Raw genomic sequence first — 22,649 nt, 5'->3', positions numbered from 1 at the left:
TCTGCCTGTGTCTCTCTGCCTCTCTCTCTCTCTCTGTGACTATCATAAATAAATAAAAATTAAAAAAAAAAAAAACTCCTGCTTAAAAAAAAAAAAAAAAAAAAAGACCTGAAACAGGTCTTGTTGGGCTAAAATCTTGTTGGGCTAAAAACCAGAGAGAGATTCCAGAGGGCTGTATTTCTTTCTGGAGACTATCAGAAAAAATTAATTTCCATGCCTTTCCTAACTTCCAGGGATCTCCTCCATTCCTCCATTTATGGTCTCCTTCTTTCTTTCTTTCTTTTTTTTTTTTTTTTGTCTGGGTACAGTAGTACTGTATACTTTATTGATGGTACTTGACAAGGTAGGGCTCCTCAAGCCCCTCCCCTTCCTTGGGGTCTCGGATGTAAATTGGAGGTCAGGAGATTCTCAGTGTGTTGGGGGATTAAGTTGGGGCAGGGATTCCCCAGCAGCTGAGGGCCTCTCTCTTCCTCTTATTCTTACTGGGGATGGTGGTCCAGGAGGCTCTTATTCCTTGGAGGCCATGTGGACCATGAGGTCCACCACCCGGTTGTTATAGCCAAATTCATTGTCATACCAGGAAATGAGCTTGACGTGGTCATTGAGGGCAATGCCAGCCCTGGCATCGAAGGTGGAAGAGTGGGTGCCACTGTTGAGGTCGCAGGAGACAACCTGGTTCTCAGTGTAGCTCAAGATACTCTTGAGGGGGCCCTCCCATGCCCGTTTCACCACCTTCTTGATGTCGTCATATTTGGCAGCTTTCTCCAGATGGTAGGTCAGATCCACAACTGACACGTTGGGGGTGGGGACATGGAAGGCCATGCCAGTGAGCTCTCTGTTCAGCTCAGGGATGACCATGCCCACAGCCTTGGCGGTGCCAGTGGAAGCAGGGATGATGTTCTGGGCAGCCCCTCGGCCATAATGCCACAGCTTCCCAGAGGGGCCGTCCACGGTCTTCTGGGTGGCAGTGATGGCATGGATGGTGTTCATGAGGCCCTTCATGATGCCAAAGTGGTCATGGATGGCTTTGGCCAGAGGAGCCAAGCAATTGGTGGTGCAGGAGGCATTGCTGACAATGTTGAGGGAGTTGTCATACTTCTTAAGGTTCACGCCCATCACAAATATGGGGTCATCAGCAGAAGGAGCAGAGATGATGACCCTCTTGGCCCTGCCCTTCAAGTGAGCCCCAGCATTCTCCATGGTGGTGAAGACCCCAGTGGACTCCACAACATACTCAGCACCAGCATCACCCCATTTGATGTTGGCAGGATCTCGCTCCTGGAAGATGGAGATGGATTTCCCATCGATGACAAGTTTCCTGTTCTCACCCTTGACCGTGTTGTGGAATTTGTTGTGGGTAGAATCATACTGGAACATGTACACCATGTAATTGAGGTCAATGAAGGGGTCATTGATGATGACAATATCCACTTTGCCAGAGCTAAAAGCAGCCCTGGTGACCAGGCGCCCAATATGGCCAAATCTGTTCGTTCTGACCTTCACCACTGTGTCTTGGGGACACGGCTGGCCCTGCACCAGAAGATGTGGCTGCCTGTTGAATGGGGTGGGGGGGGGGAGTAGAGAGCCTCCTTCTTCCATCTTTAAAGCCAGCAATTGTGGATCTCTCTGACCATTCTGTAGTCACACACTCTTCACTCTTAAGGATCCTTGTAGTTGTACTCATCTCACCTGGATAAGGTTAGAATGGGAGGTTAGAATGTGGACATCATTGGGGAGTTATTGTTTTATCTACAACAACTCTAAACAAATTTTTACAGTATTTAATGAGATGGTATTATCCCTGGTATATGATGATGTTGTTCTGGTCAATGAGCAAGATTTCTGAATTTTTTTTCAAGTTTGATGAAGCATTTGTTAATAATGAAATGATTTGTTATAGAAAAATCTTTACTCTGCTTGTTTTTTTTTTTTCTTTTTACAATTTATTTATTTTAGCGAGAGAGAACCAGAGAGAGGGAGCAGTGGGGAGGAGCAGAGGGACAGAGAGAGAGAATATCAAGCATTCTCTGAATGGCCATCCTGGGTCATGGTCTCAGGACCCTGAAATCAAGACCTGAGCTGAAACCAAGAGTCAATCATTTAACTAATCATGCCACGCTGGCCCCCCTCTCTGGACTCTTAATCCTAATGAAACTATCAAAAATAGCAATTTAATTTTTAAAATAAATTTTAAAACATTATTTCTTACAAGATAATAGTGTTTGACTCATATATTCCAAAATATTTATAAGATATATACTTATTTTTTAGTATATTAAATAAAAGGATTTCATACAATATGTTTATGTAAATATGTATTTTATAGCATACAAACCATTCTTTTGATGTCTAATAAGTGAGCTTTTCATTAAACTAAAGCTAGGTTGGGTTTTGTAGAGAATAATTTAAACTTATTCAGAAAAGCAATAGTTTTAAAAGTTTTTGGTTTGTTAATTGTTTGTATCCCAATTGTCCTTTTTTTAAAAAGATTTTATTTATTTATTCATGAGAGACACAGAGAGAGAGGCAGAGACACAGGCAGAGGGAGGAGCAGGCTCCATGCAGGGAACCTGACATGGCACTCGATCCTGGGTCCCAGGATCAGGCTCGGGGATGATGGTGGCACTAAACCACCGAGTCACCTGGGCTGCCCCCCAATTGTCCTTCTAAACATAAGTACCAGAAAATTACACAGCAGTTTTTATTGTTCTACCTGGAAATTCATATTGGCCATTATGAAATATTTACAAATTATCTCATAATCATTACTAATGATTAACTCATAATCATTACTAATGTATACAGAATCACTTTGAGTTAATCTAAACTTGATTTATTGTGATTTATTTTTGTTTTCCAACATTTTTTACTCTCAGAATATAGTATACCTTTCTGCAGTCATTCCCTTTTCTCTCATGTCTTTTAATTTTTATGTCTATTTATAATTTTATATTCCATAATCCCTCTATTTTTCTTTAATTATTTTATGTATATCACATTTTCTGCTTTTAGTCAACTCTTCCTTATTCTTTCGTTATAATCAATAAGATACATGAGCTCATGGCTAGAGCCCCTTGGTGCTCATCACAGTAATACTGTGCAAATGACTTCATACAGCTCTTTTCAATGAGCATCCCAAATTTCTGATGTTTATGCAAATTTTGGCCTAATTATCCAAAAGTTTTCAGAACAATGACCCCAGGAGTGTGACCCTTCTCTATAAACATCTTCCTATACTAATAGGCCTGGAAGCCTTCTTCTTCCTTTCCTCCCATGTAAATGGAAATTGCTGAACTTATGTGCATTTTAATGTTATTAAAAGCCAGAACCGGTGGGGAGCCTTAGCAGAGACCAAAGAAATATATCCAAATGTTGAATAAGGGAGACTATCTAGGACATTATCACCTCCATGTTAGACTTTAAATAGAGATTTTGCCAAAAGAAGAGAGTCACCTAATTGCTTTAAGAGGTAGTATGTGTCCTTTATCTGACCCTTAAGAGGTTCAGAGAGTAAGATCCAGTCTTTAGCATCATTTTAGAGAAATTGATTATCTGGAATATGCCTTTGTATTTCAAGAAAGCATTTCTTACTAGAATGTTTTAGAAACAAATATGATAATTCTGAATAATTAAAATATATCTGCTTAGAATAAAGTTTCAAAAGCCAAATTTCATTTGAGAGGCTTTATGCCTCACAATTTCTTCACCCAAAATTATAAATATATTTTACTATGTTATTGAATATTCCACAATCATTTATGCAAAATTATATTTGTGATGTATATGTCTCTTTGTGAAGTTGAATATTCAAAAGAAAAATATCACTAAAGCTCACAAGTGCAAATAAAAATGCATTTTTCTTTAAAGGATTCTAAGTTTTACCATATATTTTATCATGTTGTAAATGACATTTTATTTTATTTTATTATTTTTTTGTGAATGAGATTTTATATATGTATTTTTTAAATCTCAGCACTAACAAATTCAGTTGGAAATACAGACATGCCTTAAAATTTATTTAGGATTTTATTAAAGAAAAACTAAAGGCTGAAGTTGTTGGTTATAGTGGATATGCTTTACTGATTTACTATTGCATTGGAACAAAAATAGAAAACAAAAAAAATTTGACTTTGAATATCAATTATTAAAATTAGCCAAGTTTATCAAACCTTTGAGTTGGATGACACACAAATAACATACAGTTAAATGATCACTACCAAAACCAATTCTCCCGTTCACTGATTTTGAGAGGAATATATGTCAAATAAATGTGAGAAAAGGGTCCATTTTTATTTTCAGTACAATTTTTCTTTGCAATGTCAAAGTATAACGACCAATCATTTGATTCCATCTTCATTGAATCCAAGCTTCATAAATTAGCATAAAACTTTGCAGGTTTCATAAAGTTGTTTCTCTAACAGTAAAGATTTAAAAACCCTCTGTGGAAGTATAAGTTGGAAATTGCCTGTTCAGAGAAATTTATGATTTTATTACAGCTGCATATTGACTATTCCTCTAGTAACCCAGAGGCAGAAAGTAACAGTTTATTTATTCAAACTGCAAATGAAATTGGGCAAGAAAAGTAATTAGCAAGCAACAAAAAATAATGGAAAAGCACCCATAAAAGTAGTTCAGAATTTATGTGAGTTGTCAGATCGTTAGAAGAATAACACTTTAATTTTAAAAAGGTAGAAAACTATATATACATATATTTTTTTTGTCAAAGTGCCTAAACGTATGTATAGATTTTTCACACAAAGGAGGTACTCAGAGATACCAGGATTGTTTCTTAAATTTACAAATTAAATTTAAAATTCTTCTTAATATAATTTTAAGTGTTCTGTTTAAAATAGAAACTTTATCATGAATGATCCATTTATTTTTTAATTAGAGCGACAGGGAATGTTTGACTATTCTGTTTTCTAAAATGTCAGTGATGGAATTTTTTTTTTTATCACTAACATTGCGCAAATAACCAAGACAATATATATATTTAGGCAAAAAAGTAACAATGATCATACTTAGATATTAGTGCCAGTAACAAGATAGTGGTGCTATTTTCTGGGTTCCGGTTGATTTTGTGACATAGAAAAATTCTGCATCCACCAGAAAATAAGTCATATATTATTGAAAAGATAATTCTTTTTAACATAATACATATATTAGTTACTAAATTGTCAGCATAAAAATTCAGTTAAAGGAATACAAAAACCTTATCTAAAGCTTAATGCTTAGTGCATTATTTACTAGGGGCATTATATTTTAAAACTAAGGACAATTTAAAACTTCTTTAACATCCTAGATTATAGGCGAGAACAATTTAGAGCAAAACTAGCTCAGTTTATTAAAAGCTTCCATCTCATTTCTGTTTTCTTTAAAATGTTTAATGACATTAGAAATTCTTAAGAAAGTCTTCAGAAAAATGTCAGAATTCCTTGGCCTGGTAGTTAGAAAATTTGGCAATCTCTGAGCCTACTTCCCATATATTTTATTGTTGTTGTTTTTATTATTACTGATGTGTAGTTGACATACAATATTATATTAGTTTTAAGTGTACAACATATTAATTCACCAATTTTAGGCGTTACTCAGTGCTCACCCCAATAAATGTAGTCACCATCTGTGTCCATACAATGTTGTTACAATATTATGGATTATATTCTCTATGCTACACCTTGAAGTTCCCATAACTTTTTTTTAAATTTCTCATAACTTTTGATTATCTTCTACCTAAATATCATTTGAGAATTGGCCTACATCTCATACTTCTGTGAAGCCTTTTTATTATTCTAGGACTCACAACTACCATCATCATATGTCCAGAAAGCATATCTGTTACATATGCTGTTTATATCATGAAATAAATGATTGAAATGAGATCTCTACCCCTACAGGAGCACAGGCTGGTAGAAGTTGGTGGGAGAGAATGGTCTTACGTGTAAAACGTAATTAGGGGATCCCTGGGTGGCGCAGCGGTTTAGCGCCGGCCTTTGGCCTAGGGCGCGATCCTGGAGACCCGGGATCGAATCCCACATCGGGCTCCCGGTGCATGGAGCCTGCTTCTCTCTCTGCCTGTGTCTCTGTCTCTGTCTCTCTCTCTCTCTCTCTCTCTCTCTCTCCTCTCTCTGTGACTATCATAAATAAATAAAAAATTAAAAAAAAAAACGTAATTAAAATGCATTAACAAAGGTGACGTAACAGATGTGTGTACAAAATACTTCAGAGCCACTTAAGAGGGAATATCTAATTGCATATGGGCAAATGTAGGGACATTTCAAAATAGTTCAAATACATACTCATTTACCAGAAACCTTCAAATTGTCTACTCCTCAACGGGTCTGCTCCCATTCTTTGCCTTCTGTCCTATGCACTTTAGAAATCAGAATAAAATTTTAAAAGAAAAAAGCAGAATTGGATACTCAGTTCCTTGTCTTCCTTTTCATTGCCATTTCAGTTTAAATATTTTGCATGCATGCTCAGTGTCTCTCCATGGGTAACAGATTTGAAAACGGTCTGAAGGAGAGAGTAACTGCAAAATTATGGTTCACATCTTTTAGTGGCTTCCCTTCTCCTTCTCTAAGATTTGACCACTCCTCAAAGGGCCATTTGGTTGATTCTTCTTTTCTGCCTCTCTCCGCTTATTTTTTATTTCTTGTTTTAAAATTTCATCATGTTTAGTTCTCAGTAGGAGTCCATTGGTCTGATTTTAATAACCTTATCAGAAATGGAGTATGAAGAGCTTTGATTCTGAAGTCAGACATGGACTCCCATTCTAGTAACTCCTTACTGGGAAAGTAACTTATTCTTTTTAAAGATTGATATCTGTCATCTTAATGTTCAAAGTTTAATTCAAAATTATTTCACTCATATATGTGAAATATGCATGACATGTGGTTCAGTAAAAAAAAAAATCCTAATAAATGCCAGGTTTTCTTTAGAACAAAATATTGGATAAGATATAAAAAAATCATGTAATAATGGTTCAAAATATTGTATTTTTAAAATGAAACAATTTCAGGTAAGTGAAATGGGTTAAGGAATCTAGTGCAATACTGAGCACAATACAAGATGGACAAGGCTTTTTTAAAATGTATCTTTTATAAAGGCAGATATCTATAAGAATCTGATGTTGAATTAAGGGCTCCGATGTAGAATTTTTTGTTTTCTAATGTCATATTGCTATTTTCCAAATGACAGATAAAATAATAATAATTCAGGAAAAAGACACAAATTAGGTATACCAGCCCAATTCTATTACTCTTCAACTTCTCTGTAAATGATCTGTGGTCTTACCAGTATTAGCATCCTGTTGAGACAGTATTCATTTTTCACTGAAAATATAATAACCATGTTTGAGTTTCATGTTATTTTGGTGAGAAATGAATACTAGCAATATTGAAATATGCCTTGAAAAATCTCTTCACACATATATATGCATGGATCTACCTTATACTCCAACTAAAATTAATTTGACAAAAGTATTGCTAGATAAGACATGATGTGATCTATTTCTGTTTATATGATAATGTCAAAACTCACATGACACCTTCAAACAATATATAGCTGACAAAAAGACAAATAAAAGGGAGATTTGTTTTCTTCAAATTTGGGATAGAAAAGTAGCATATTCCAAATCACTTCTATTTTGAGTAAAACATTATAAAATCAGTTAAGATTTTTTTCAGAGTGCTGACAAAGAAAATGTAATAGTTTAAATAATCATGCAATAAATAAGTGAATTAGAAAAAGAACTTAATTAATTGAAAGCACTTGATTTCACTGAATACCTGTGGGTATTAAAAATCTAATATTTAATTTAATATTATTTTGTACAATAATCAATCTGATAAACAAAGATGCAAGCTGTAAGAAGTAATTTTATTGGGCAGCCCAGGTGGCTCAGCGGTCTAGCACCACCTTCAGCCCAGGGCCTGATCCTGGAGACCTGAGATCGAGTCCTACGTTGGGCTCCCTGCGTGGAGCCTGCTTCTCCCTCTGCTGTGTCTCTGCTTCTCTCTCTCTCTCCCTCTGTGCCTCTCACTAATAAATAAATAAAATCTTAAAAAAAAAAGAAAGAGGTAATCTTATTAACGTGAAATAAAGATATTTTTAATCTATAATATTGATGAAGCAACCAAGAAGATGGCTTTTCATTTTGTTTTTTTCCCTTTTTTGCATCATAAATATTGGAGTATGAGATTTAACATTTAAGACACATTATAATTAAATTAATTTGAAAAGCAAATAGCTATTCTTAAAATCTAGATTTGTATCTATGGACCACTACATCCCTCATTTAAATATATTAAACTGTATCCTTTAAAAATATGACTGTCCTTCATATAGTTCATTAATTGATGTGTAATAGTCACAGGGAAAAGTAAGTCAACGAATAGAGACCATTCTATGCCATCTCATTTTCTATGTCGGCAGATTTGAACCTTTACTATTTTGGTATGTGCCTTTCCACAGTCATCTCCAAGTACCACTATCGAGCAAATGATATTTTTTTTTACTTCACATTCAGTGTCATTTCCCTTTTCAACTTGATTGTCACTTTCTGTGGAAAGAAACAACAATTACGTTACGATGTGTGTGTTTAGGCCTGCATACACGTGCAGGTACCCACACATTTATTCATTCATTCATATTTAAAGGAGTAATAACCTTGAATTGATGCAATTTTGAGAACTTGAAGACCATTTACAATATCAAGAGAGCCAGCTCATCACTGATCATGTGATCTTTGTCGATTGCCATCTTCTGAGTTTTTCTTTATTCTCATGGAAAGGTAACTTGTAAGAATTTTCTGTCTTTATCATGACATAAATTATATAATTGGCTCTGTTTATGAAATTAGTTTGTGGTTCTTTCTCAGCTATTTTACTGCTGAGGAAAAACTAAATAAAGGAATATCAGATAATGTTTTCTGAAATCATCTCTTGATTTCAGAAAAGAAAAGGAAGAATCATTTTCTTCTTGTCATGATTACTCAATTTCTAATTAGCTTCCAAATCCAGGCCAATTTATAGCTCAGGCGGATTTATGAACTTCTAGTCTGGGGGAAGCTACTATTATAATACTATAGATATTTTTGTGGTTGACAGAAATGTCCCTTATTTATATTTTAATTTTAATTGCATATTTAATCAATGATCTTTCTATAGTTTCAGCAGTTCATGATCCCAACTATAGTAAACGTTGCTCAGTTGCTGTCATTCTTTCTGAAGGTGATTCTTGTCAATACTTTTAATATTATTCCTATCCTACCATGGTTTTGGTAGGGGTTCATGAGATTTACTGTATTTTTTAAAAATATTTTATTTATTTATTCATGAGAGACATAGAGACACAGGCAGAGGGAGAAGCAGGCTGCATGCAGGGAGCCTGACGTGGGACTTGATCCCAGGACCCCAGGATCATGCCCTGAGCCAAAGGCAGATGCTCAACCACTGAGCCACCCAGGTGTCCCAATGTACTGTATTTTTGATGATGAGTAGATACAGCCCTGCAGAGTGTGTAGTGCCCTAGAGATTCTTGCTGCCACTACTTTTGTCATTTCCTTACTTGTGTTAATGATATATTCTCCTTTTTAAATCAGTTTATATGTGTAAGTATAAGCTCTGCTGCAGCAGGACATTTATTCTGCTCAGAGCCACATCTTTGGGACCTAGAATAGTGCCTATTTTAGGCACTAAACTTAGGGAGAAGCTTAAGGAGCGGTTCCTGGATGAATGAATAAAAGAATGAATAATTGTTGCATGTGTGAATTGAGAATGAATTCTTTATGACAAATCTTCGAATGATATTTTAGAAGAGTCCTTTATCTAACAGTTCAAATTACATGAAATGGCTAACTAATTCACCTTCTTCACAGCTGGAACATCAAGCAACAAGAGAAAAATTATAATAGTCACCAAAATCAACTACAATGCATATGATGCTTGGCTTGTGTGTATTTAGTTTTAGAGAATGAGTGGGGTACACTTGGGAATTTCTGGCACCAAATTATATTCACTCCAGTCATTGTAATGGGTCATTTAGTTTAGTTCATTACACAAAAATTTGCGCCTGTGGAGTTTTCAATTAGCTTGAGATTCCGTCTGCAACGTCTTGGTCTGAAAACATATCAAACAACATCAGCTGGAAAGTTTTCTCCAAATCATTTTTAGACTTTTTAGAATTCTAAGGTCACTGTTTTGAACAGTACTAGGAAAGCAAGTTGGAAAACACAAAAGAAGGAGATTTCAGCATTTCTTTTGATTTTTGTGGTTTTGAAAAAGAAAAAGGGAATGTGTCAAAGGAAAAAAGAAATGTCATCTTGAGGTGATTCTGGTTTCTCAAATGACATAAAACCAGTCATCCCCCAAATGACATGGTCTCTTTACACTAAAATATGATCCAAACAGCTGAGGTCAGATTAAAGCTTAAAAAGGCAACAGACATAAGCTTTTTCTAGTGTTGCAAGTACTACTAGATTAGGTGAGGTTATTAGGTGAGCAGCTGAGCTTTCAGTAGTAATTTAAACTGAAAAAAAAAATAAAGATCGTGTGTGTGTGTGTGTGTGTGTGTGTGTGTGTGTGTGTGTTGTGTATGTTTGGAGTGTTTTGCCCATTATTCTAGTCTGAGCAATGTGACAGTAGAATGTCTTTGCTTCTAAGAGAGTTAATCTTATTATTAATACTGATATATTCTCTATACCACATAAAACAGTCTTTGTTCCTTTACGCAGAAAAAAATGTCCTCCTAACTAACTCTATCCCCTTAATTTCATAGGAACAGTCTCCCTATTTTTTTCTTTTGTGTCTATCTAACCTGGATTAGCTTTTCTTTCACTCCTCTTCTCCTAGATTTTATAAGTATCCGTTGTCCTATCCATGCCTTCACCATATTATATTCTTTCCCCTTCCTTCACTCTTTTCCTGTCAATTTCCATTTGCCCTCTTTCCAACTTAAAAAAAATAGCAAATTTTATCATACTTATTTTTTGAAATTCCTATTTTGTTATTTTTGTCATTCACCTGTGTTAGCACTCGGAAGTATTGGATAAATAGAAGCAGAACATACTATGTGCCCTGTATAGAGGAAAAGCAAACTGTTGAATAAGGAAGTTGTTGAATTTAGTGGTGAACTTGTGAGGGTTGCAAAACTACAGGTAGACAAGCACTGCACACATCCTCTCTTTTACCCAGCATTTGGCATCTCTGCCTTATTCAGGCCTACATGTGTTCCTGCGTCCTTTTAACTTGACAAATGCCATTTGGCAATTGAATACCAAGCAGAGACTTTATATTTATGTCTTTCATACTAATTATATGCTCTATATTTATAACTTTTGTTCTTGTAGAGACAAATTTTGTAGTTCATATTAGCAAAATAGAACTTGAACTGGATGGACACTTCTTTAGAATATAGATTCAATATAAATTCAAATGCCCTTTGCCATTCAATTCTTTACTTCAAGAGAACTGCTTATCCTTTAACCTCTACCCTTCTTTATAATTACTCACGTCTTTCATACATGAAGTCCTATGCACACACTACTGAGTGGTCTTTTTCTTTTTTTTCCTCCTTATAGTCACTAAGGAAGAAGCAGCACAGCAACTGTGGTTAGAACCACTTAGCTATTTACTTACTCTACATACCAGTATTTACAAGGCTGAATTTACCTGAAAAAAAACTATAGCTGTGATGATTGGATATACTTAATGTTATGAGCACAACTTCTAGAACAAACATAAAATTGACTTGAAATTCTATTGCAGTTTCAGAGTTTGTTGGCTCTTCTACCCACTAAAAGTATGTTCCTCTTCTTAAATATCCATTAACACCCCATATTCTACTCCTTAGCAAAAATGTCATTTCTCTTCTTCCATCAATTAAAGTAGGTTTTTCATCATCACTAGTTACACTCAATTAATTTACATTTTAGATCAGAATGAATATCTGAAATTATCTCTTTTACCCATTTGCTTAACTATAATCACCTATGTCCTTCTCAACTGTGTACTAAGTGTGTGTGTGTGTGTGTGTGTGTGTGTACTCTCAAGCCTCAGAATAGCCATTTGATCTTGAATTTATTATCACCATTTTCCAAGTGAAGGAAAGGATCTGTAAGATCAGAGATAAGTTGAAACCCAGCACTGTCTTTATTTGCATATATTTTCATATATTGCAATTTTTCTTCCCAGACAATACAACTAATGAATTTCAGTGTCCTAAAGTTTCTATACCTGGTAATAATAAAATATATGATTTATATTAAGTAATTTTATCTTCGCATGAAATTATTAAAAGGCAGTTAGTACATTAGAGACATTATTTCTGTTTAAGTTATAAAAAATAAGCTAACTACAAAATGTCCTTGAAAAGTTCTAACATTTTTATAAAACTGATTCAAAATATGTAAGCCCTTTGAAGAAAATGAATAAAAAATATTGAGAAAAAGTTATATGTGAATACCGAAGAAAAGGGAACAGACTTAAAAAGGTAGCCTGGAACTTAATTTTGAGTAGCTCCCATATTTGGTAAGGTAAAGGATGAATGAACTAGTAATGGATATAATCCATCAGTACATGGCAGTTATTTTTATTTTTTATTTTTCATAAGATAAAAAGTATCTTTAAGCTGTAGTTACAAACATCATAGATTTTAGTAATTTTTCAAAAGTTTTTTTTCTTTTAGCAAATTCACTAAAATCAAAAGTCATTCTATAATGCATTGCCTAAGTATATGTTATGAAAATATAGTTACAAGTATGAGTAAAATGTTTCAGTATTATTCAAGAATAGTTCAAATCTCTATTACAGAAGACTTACTCAATAGCTTAAAATAGAGAAATACCTTTCAAATAATGTATACTTAACTCCGGAATCTCCCATTCAAAAAGCAATGGCATTAAGGTTTTCCTTCGAGGAAATCAATATTTTAACATATAATATCTCTCATGTTTAATAATCTTTCATGAATCTAATAGTTGTCGTTTCATTTAAATTCATTTAAAAGCCATGCCAATACTAAATTTAATTTCATTTAATTTCAAATGGTAAGATTTTGAAATGGGCACAATCACTAAGTGCATAAACAGAGCTAAATTACTTCATCACTCTGGGTTTCCATTTCCTCATTTGTAGTCAAGCTAATAATACCTACCTTATTTTTTCCCAAGTTTTAATTTAAATTCCAGTTAGCTAACATACAGTATAATACTAGTTTCAGGTGTACAATTTAGTGATTCGTCGCTTGCATACAACACTTGTTGCTCCTCAGAAGTATGCTTCTTAATCCCCATTACCTATCTAACCCATTCTCCTGTCTATCTCCCCTCTGGGAACCATCACTTTGTTCTTTACAGTTAAGAATTAATACCTGCTTTATAGAGATGGGAAAACAAGATGATATAGTACTTGTGCAAGCAACCAGCAATGAGTCAGACTGATATAAGAAGATCAGTACCTTAATATTTAGCTTGAAAACTATGATTAGTTTTCTCAGCACTCTTATATAGTTGAAATCTATCAACTTTTTTGTTTTTGTTTTTCAAATATGTTATTTATTTATTCATGAGAGACACACACACAGAGAGAGAGAGAGAGAGAGAGAGACAGAGACACAGGCAGAGGGAGAAGCAGGCTCCCGGGCCTCCAGGATCATGCCCTGAGCCAAAGGCAGCGCTAAATCATTGAGCCACCCAGGCTGCCCCTCTCAACATTTTATTATTATTGTTTTTTATTTTTTTTATTGGAGTTCAATTTGCCAACATATAGCATATCACCCAGTGTTCATCCTGTTAAGTGCCTGTCACCCAGTCACCCCAAGCCCCCACCCACCTCCCCTTCCACTACCACTTGTTCGTTTCCCAGAGTTAGGAGTCTCTCATGTTCTGTCTCCCTCTCTGATATTTCCCACTCATTTTCTCTCCTTTCCCTTGTAATCCCTTTCATTATTTTTTTTATATTCCCTGAATGAATGAGACCATATAATGTTTGTCCTTATTTTTGATGCCTATCAACATTTTTGATGCCATTTACTTTCCATTTGCAGTTTGCTGCTGGGAAGATGTGAAACATATTACTAAGCATTTTAAAGAAGGTGCAGAGCCTATTATATTTGTGATTATCTTAATAAAGCTTTGTACCTCAAGAACAAATTCTGAAATGTCTGGCTTCTATCTGAGATCAAATGTTGTAGCTAAACAAACTAAAACAGTGAGTAAGTTCAAAGTGGGAGGGAGAAAAATCAAGCCTAAAGGTAGGGCATGTGTAAATACTAAACTTAAAGTATACAAGACTGCTGGATTTAATTAAACTTGAAAGCCCCACTTTGATCTCAAGTGCCCCATACAGACTGAGCAGGCTGATTGGATCAATCATGCCTTTTACTTTTGATTAAATTTAACTCCTCTACATAGATGCAACTGGAAACAATCAATGCAGGTAAAAGTAGGGAGTAATTAACACATAGGTGACCAAAGTTTCATGCCTATACATTCAAATATACATTCAGAATAATAGATATTATTTGCCTTGATGAAATATGGCTTGGATTTACAATTTGCATATTTCATATAGCAATAAAATGAACATTCATTCAGAGCAGACATAAATTTTAGTAGCAGCAAATCATCTTAGAAACAAAACCAGAATCCCAAACTCCATAATAATGAACAAAAATAAGATTAACTGCCTAGCACCTATTTTTTTTAAGACCTTCTTTTCCTCTTCGTTATATATTTCCAGTGGAGTCCTTTATGCTAGTACAAGCTGAGCAGGCACTCTCTTTCAGGCAGTGGAAAGTGGGGGTGGAGGTGGGGGTGAGGTTATGTCCCTGAACTCAAATTAGGCCAATCAGTGTGCCTTTCCCTGAATTTAATAAAGAGACAGAGAGTGGTCATTCTCTCTAGATTGGTTGAGCATGGGTATGATGGTTTAGTCAAGTTATGCTACATTATGCTGAATAACAAATTCCAAAATCTGATTTAACAACATAAAGATAAAATTTTCACTCACACCAAAGTCATTGTTGCCAGGTGGTTGTGGCTCAGGAAGCAGATGTTGCATACAGAATTTTTAGCCTTCCACTTTTCTTCCTTTCTAGAATCTTTCATATATATATTTGAGATTGCCTTAGTGGCATCTAGCTGATAGTTGGATGTAAAATGAGAAGGACTTTGAAGAAGACATTCCCATAATTAACGGTCTGGGCCTTGATGTTAGGTCTGACTTGTGCTCTTTGTCCAGTGATGGAAACGAGGCACATAATCTTACCAATATCTACAAGAGGCTAGAAAATGTTGACTGGTAAGATAGGGAGAGGAGAAGAATATGCTGAATATATCATTTCTATCACAGTATAGAAAATCAAATGTTCTTGGTGGATATATTTCCCACGAGGCATTAAATGTATAAAACTGACAAATTGCAAAGTTAAGGAGGAGTTCAAAAAGGCTGCTCTCTCTCCTCATGCTTTGCAACTTTGGGGATACCCTAAACCATCCTTAGGCTTAATAATTCCCTAGAAAGGCTTGAAGTACTCACTGAAGACTGTTACATTCATAGTTAAGATTTATGACAGCGAAAAGAGAAGGATTAAGGTCATCAAGGGCAGAGAAACGGCAGAGTCCAAGAAAGTTCCGAACATGGATCTTCCCATTGTATTCTCCCTGTGACATCATGGACAATGTTATGTTCCTGGCATTGCTGTAGGATAGTATGTGGAGTATTGCCAGCAGGAAAGCTCACCTGAGTCTTGAGTCCAGAGTCTTTATTGGGACTCCCTCATGGACAAAATTGACTCCCCAAGTAACTGATCACAGTCTCCAATCCCTTGAGAGGTCAAGCTTATACCATGTGACCCAAAGCCCTGACCCTATATCATATTGTTAGATTATCTTGTGTGGCCAGTTCCATCCTAAATTGCACTATTAAAATACCTGGGTGATCCAAACAAAATCACACTAACAAGCATGGCATCCCAAAGACTTAGCGATTACCTTCCAGAACCCAAGCACAAAGGCCAAACTGCAATTTGGACTAAATTCTTTACTGTACACACATAGACACAGCCATGGTATTAGAAAGAGATTAGTGACAGAATCTGAGTCCCTTTTTCAAATATTCCTGAAACCATATTTTTTTCCAGTTTATTTTAACCTTTCCTTTAATTTGGTTATGCCATAAATTCTTTCATTTTGTCGTATGTGCACACTTCAAACTAAATATTGTGTGTGTCTTACACAATACATTTTATATTAACTGTGGTCATAAAAATAAGTGATTTCCTTAACTCAGCTCTAATGATTCAAATATATGGAATGCTCCCCAAAACAGTAACAGGAAAAAAGTAATTCCTCGGGCATGTAATGTACTGAAGGAAGGAAAACTGGTCGTGGGAAAGCTTTAACACTTGAAGGAAAGAAAGAGGGACTTTTATAAATTTTCTTCTCTACGGTAGTGATTTTATATAAAGTTATTTTACTTACTATTCACAACACCCACAGCCTTCCAATACCATTATGTAGGAGGGAAAACACTGATATTATACTGGAAACTTGCATAAGCTATTGAATAAATTAGTAAACAATAGTTGTATATTTAAACAATGTTCATATTGGCACAAATACTGTTATACTGCTATGTCACATTGCTTTTTTTTTTTTAATTAATTAATTAATTAATTAATTAATGATAGTCACACAACCCACACACACAGAGAGAGAGAGAGAGAGAGAGAGAGAGAAAGAGAGAGAGAGAAAGGCAGAGAGAGGGAGAAGCAGGCTCCATGCACCGGGAGCCCGATGTGGGACTCAATCCCGGGTCTTCAGGATCACGCCCTGGGCCAAAGGCAGGCGCCAAACCGCTGCGCCACCCAGGGATCCCATTGCTTTAAAAGAAACAACTACTGTCTAGTCTATAACTTTGTTTGGGACCTTTCTAATTCAAAATAAAGAAAATGGAGAGCATAGAAAAGTCTTGTTTTTCAATCCAAGAACAATGAATAGAAACCTTAAATGTAAATAAAAGCAACTAAGAATATCACAAATTTCATAGTTTTTCCCTTAACATGGGTGGCATCTATCTCTTGGGATCACCACCATATTTGTATGATGGAGGGTTAACTTTTAGTGTTAGTTGGAGGATCAAATGAGTTAAAATACATAAAGCACTTATAAAAGTCCTAATCACAGACTAAGCCTTCGATTGTGCTTAATCATTATTATAACTATAATCATTATGTTGTAACTTTTTAAAACTTGAATATCAATAAATTTTCAGAGTTTCAAAATTTTTCCTATTTTTGATGGACAATTTAGCTTTTACATTCTAAATTTGTGAGTTAATTGTATTTGATGACGGATATTGTTCACAAAGTGTGAAAATCATAAATAATATTTTGAGAATGAAGCAGGTGTAATATCATAAAATAATTAACAATCACCTTTTATTTATTTATTTTTAAAGATTTTATTTATTTATTTATTCATGAGAGAGAGAGAGAGAGAGAGAGAGGCAGAGACACAGGCAGAGGGAGAAGCAGGCTCCATGCAGGGAGCCTGATGTGAGACTTGATCCTGGGTCTCCAGGATCACGCCCTGGGCCAAGGTAGGTGCTTAACTGCTGAGTCACCCAGGGATCCCCAACAATCACCTTTTAAGTGATGATTTAAATACTCCATGTCCAATTTGACTTCACGTAAGATGTAAACATAGAATCGAATCTAGAGGAAATTTTTAAAAATGTAAAAGAATATAAAGTCAATAATAATGAAAGAAGTGCCTGAAAATAGACCAATTAAAGTGTGGAAAAGGGCAATAATGTTTATCTATGTTAAGCTAAGTCTTTTTTTACAATACATGTTGGAACTTTAAGAACTAAGACATGGTGGATAAATTTGCAAAAATGAAAATCAATGCCATGAATATAATGTTCAAATTGTATGAAGAGGATAGACTAAAACAGATTTAATCTTATGGTTGAGAAATCAGTGGAAGCTGATAATAAAGGACAATATAATTTTAAAATAAATTGAGTATAATAAGATAGTCCTAATTTTTAATGAGCTGATCTCTTTGAAGGCATTAAAAATTAGGGTAGGTTTGGAGAGGTTTTATGTTTTTCTTCATGTTTGGAAGGTATAACCCTGAGTTTTTTAATTTTTAAAAATATACTTCTTTTCTGAACAACTCAGAAAACTTTACAAAACTACTAACTACTCATTAATTCTAATGGAAGGGAAATAACTGCTTGTTATAATTATTTAGAATATTTCATGTAGTTTTACTTATTTTTTATATACTTATTTTTAATTTAATTATTTATTTAATTCAATTATTAATTTAATTTTATTATTTTATTTAGTTATTTTTCAAGGAATCACATATATTTAATAGAAATTTTATATAGCAAATCTATTACTGCATTTTAACCAAACTAACAAATAGCTTCTGAGCTCAACTCACCAGGGTGTAAGTAGGATAGACCCAGTGTTCAACACAGATCACAGTTTGAATCTTGGTATAGCTAATCAGGATGAAAATCAAACTTCAGGGAGTACTGATCTCCTAGGGATTACAGGGTCTGTTCTTAAGAAAACATAAGGGAAATGCTTAGAAATATAGAAAATGAGAATTGAAAGAAATGGACTAGGAGGGGAAAACTATAAACAGAGAGTTAGAAACAATAATTTGCTTCAAAGTAATCTGAAAAAACTGCAATTAGGCCTTGTGAAGTTTTTGAATGTAGAATTAATAAGGAATAATATTTTTTAAAAAATCATTTAAAAGTACTATTGTTAGTACTTTTATTAACAAGTACTTTTATTAAAAGTAGTATTATTTTTCTACTACTATTGAGTAGTAGTAGAAAAAGAAAGTATTATTTAAATATATATGTACATATATATACACACACATACATATGTTCCTCTCAATCCTTTCATGACTTTAAAGATAGAGGTAATTATTCAGACCTAATCCAGTATTACTGGGGGTTCCATTATATTAGAATAGAATATTTGTCAAAAACATTTGTCAGCTGTGGTAAAATCTGAAATACTGAAAGGAGAATTATGACATCTCACTTCTGATTTCCAGCATAATTGTTGTCATAACTGGGTCAATGACCTTTTTAGCCAGATAGTGACATTTAAAAGACATATATGCCATAAGAAAAAAGAATGAAGAGAAGAACCTATAGGTTCCTATAGGAAGAAGGAGAAAATAAAAAAAAAAAAAAGAAAGAAAGAAAAGGAAAGAATACCCCTTACATATTTTATTAAAATAACAACAGAGTCTATCATTTGTAGCACTGGTAAGATTTGTCAAAGAAAATTTGCACCAGGCAAGTGAAACAGGCAGGAAAGACTTTATTCAAGACTATTGTTAACAGCAGAGAGATTGAACTCAATTCCGCTGAAACAAAAGGTAGGAGAGCTTCTAAGCATTGAGGTGAACAAATGGCAAGTACTGGAGGACACTAGGGGAGAAGTAGGTCAATGTGATTAGTCCATTTGTGTTTGCTAATTGGAACTTCCTAGAGTTAGGTTCCTATCCTCCCACAGAGACAGAAAGACACAGTCATTATCTTTTCTGATTATATTTCAAAGGCATGGCTGGCAGAACCTTGGGTTGTTAAACTGGTAAGAGCCTGGGAGAAGATTTACATCTCAAAGAAGAAAAGAGAAGAAATTTATAACTTCTGGCTTAAGTGCTCTAGGAAGACTAGGTCTAGGTCGGGGGGACTGTAGTCAAAAGACACTTGTCTAAAGTCTGTTCAACCTGAGGAGAATGTCAAGGCTGAGCTAGTCACATTTAAAGCTTTTGACTTCTTTCACTGTTTCATTAAATAATTCCACTCTCTTTATGTTACTCTTTTTCACTCTGTCATTTGGTTTTCTTTTGCCCTCAAGATATTCATCCATCCATCTATATCTATCTATCTATCTATCTATCTATCTATCTATCTATCTATCTCATCTATCTATCATCTATCATCTATCTATCTATCATCTATCTATTTATTTATTTATTATGGTGTTCTTTGTTTCCTCTTCTAAGTTTTTCCCTTTCTGCTGGCAATCCATCTTAGTTTAGTGACTCTCCAAGGCCAATCTTTATTAATCAAGTAGTGGTGGTTGTTTCTCTTGCTATGAAACTTATTAATTGTCTTACTTAGAATGAGTCTCTTATTCAAGCTTTTATACAGATTAACATAATAAAATCAAAAGCCATTGAAACAGTACTAAGTGACATAAACAATAGTAATAAGATGACAACTGAGTTAGAACCCAAAATCTTTATTGAAAATCATCTTTTCTTTGACAGACATCAGATATTTCACATTCTGAGATACACATTTAACTGAATGGCTTTCACGACTAAAAGTTTTCATAAGGCTCCCACACAAAAATATTGTAGGACTTAAAGTACTTTTAAAATACACCACATTTTAGGCAAAATTTTGTTTTAAGTACATGTATCAAATAATAAATATAAAAGTCTTAGATACCCATATTCAATCATCTAGCATTAAGAACAAATTTAGCATGTATTTTATATGACATATTTGTATATTTCCATTAGTTGGTAATATATGCACGTGGTATTAAAATATACACACATGTTTATTAACACACATTCATTTATATATTTTTTTTATTTTATTTATGATAGTCACAGAGAGAGAGAGAGAGAGGCAGAGACACAGGCAGAGGGAGAAGGCAGGCTCCATGCACCGGGAACCTGATGTGGGATTCGATCCGGGGTCTCCAGGATCGCGCCCTGGGCCAAAGGCCGGCGCCAAACCGCTGCGCCACCCAGGGATCCCCACATTCATTTATAAACAGTGGAAATGATGAAATAGAGTATATACTAATCTTAAGACTCTATTAAAAGAAAAAAGATTATACACCAAATTTAATTTCCCCATTTCAATATCCAATCTATTTTTATAAAAATTGATAAAAGAATGTACATATTAATGATTACAAAAGAATAAAATCAAAGGTAAAATTTTAAATAATTAATTCTAAGTTACACTGTGCAAAAATAGAAGTTGAATAATCTCACATTTATTTACATCTATTTACAGCATATGAGTAAGTTGATAGGTATAAAAAATGCAATACATTTTATTTTATTTATTTTTTGCAATACATTTTATACATATAAGAATCCTCCATTACTAAGCCAAATGATATTTTTCAAATAATTCTGTTGTTGCAGTAATTGTATGTTTCCATTGGACATATTCTGAAATAGTTTGAAAACTACTGTATATAAATAATAAGTTCTGTGAAATTTCTACAGACCACGTTTTTTACTTATTGAGCAATAGGGAGGGGGACATCTTATACGTCCGTGTCTCCTGAGGCATCTCACAAAGGTTACGGTCTATTTCTGTTATTGAAGTTTTGTGGATATAAATACCTGTTCTCCTTTCAAAGTCCTAGATAGATAAGTATGTCTGCCAAATTCTAGTCAGTCTTTGGCAGAATAAAGCATGACACATTCTTTCAGTGTATGCCCCCCCCTTTTTTTGTAGTATTCTTTATGTGAAGTCTGGTTGTAAATTGTATAGACATTCTGAACTGCTGATAGTAGTCAAGTTGTCAGTAACAGAGCAATGCAATTATTTTGCTCTCTGATATTTGCATTTAATTAGTAAAGCACCCTCTTTCATAATCTTCTGGTTTTAGAACAATGGCTGTCAAAATATTGTCTATGACTAAATATATAATAACCAGCTGAGATTTATAATAAAAATATATAGATTCTAAGGCCTTACCACAGTCTTACTGAATCTTGAGGATAGGACACAGGAATTCGAATTTCCTTTTTGGAATCCTGGCAATACTTCATTGTTGTTGTAATTTTCTTTCTTTTCTTTTTTAAAAAATATTTATTTATTTATTTTGAGAGAGAGAGACAGAGAGAGATTGAGAGAGAGAGAGAGAGAGAGAGAAAGGACAAGCGGAGGGGAGAGGCAGAGAGAAAGGAAGAGAGAATCTCAAGCCGACTCCCTGCTGAGCATGGATCCTCATGCGGGACTCAATCCCAGTACCCTAAGATTACCACCTACACCAAAACTAAGAGTCAGACACTTAACAAATGAGCCACCCCAGTGCCCCTATTTCTTTTATTTTTTAAAAATAAATGTTGATTATACACAACTTTATGTATATTTCTTAAATCTGATTTCTCCATACCCTTTATTATATGTTAATCTCTCCCTGTGGGCAGCCCATTACAGATCCCTTATATGCAATCAGTAAATATTGATTGATATGATTTGATGAATGAAGTTTATTTCCTCTAACTAAATGGACACTGGTTTAAAGACTCTTTTTTCTTAGACTTTGTTGTAGTTGAAAAAGCTCATATTTTGAAACTCAGCAAAAAGTGAGATCAAATATCAGTTCTTCCCATATAAATTTCAATGTGGGCAATTCACTGAACCTCTTTATACTCCAATATCCTTATTTTTGAACTGGAAATTATAGACCTTATAAAAAACAGGTTACAGCATATTTAATGAATAGCAGAGATAATGACAGGTAAAGACACATATTAATAACTCAGCATTTCTATTCACTGAGGAATGAAAATTGTTCCTGTGTTTTTAGATTTCACGATTCGTAGTAGAGTTTAGAGA

The 22,649-nt window shown here is 34.4% G+C and overlaps 1 protein-coding gene across 1 annotated transcript; it reads right to left on the bottom strand.

Annotated features, from left to right (window-relative positions):
* Positions 1–391: 391 nt before the first annotated feature.
* LOC112918395 (glyceraldehyde-3-phosphate dehydrogenase-like) lies at positions 392–21,856 on the bottom strand. The gene is made up of 2 exons (XM_072751308.1): positions 21,783–21,856; positions 392–1,552 (listed from the first exon to the last, which is right to left on the bottom strand). Exons 1-2 carry the CDS (start codon positions 21,854–21,856, stop codon positions 508–510), a joined length of 1,119 nt encoding a protein of 372 aa, XP_072607409.1. The 3' UTR covers positions 392–507.
* Positions 21,857–22,649: the final 793 nt, after the last annotated feature.

Source organism: Vulpes vulpes, chromosome 3 (genome assembly GCF_048418805.1).
Source record: "Vulpes vulpes isolate BD-2025 chromosome 3, VulVul3, whole genome shotgun sequence".
NCBI lineage: Eukaryota > Metazoa > Chordata > Mammalia > Carnivora > Canidae > Vulpes > Vulpes vulpes.
Note: the sequence above shows the minus strand (reverse complement) of the source record. Positions and strands in the feature narration are given on the sequence as shown.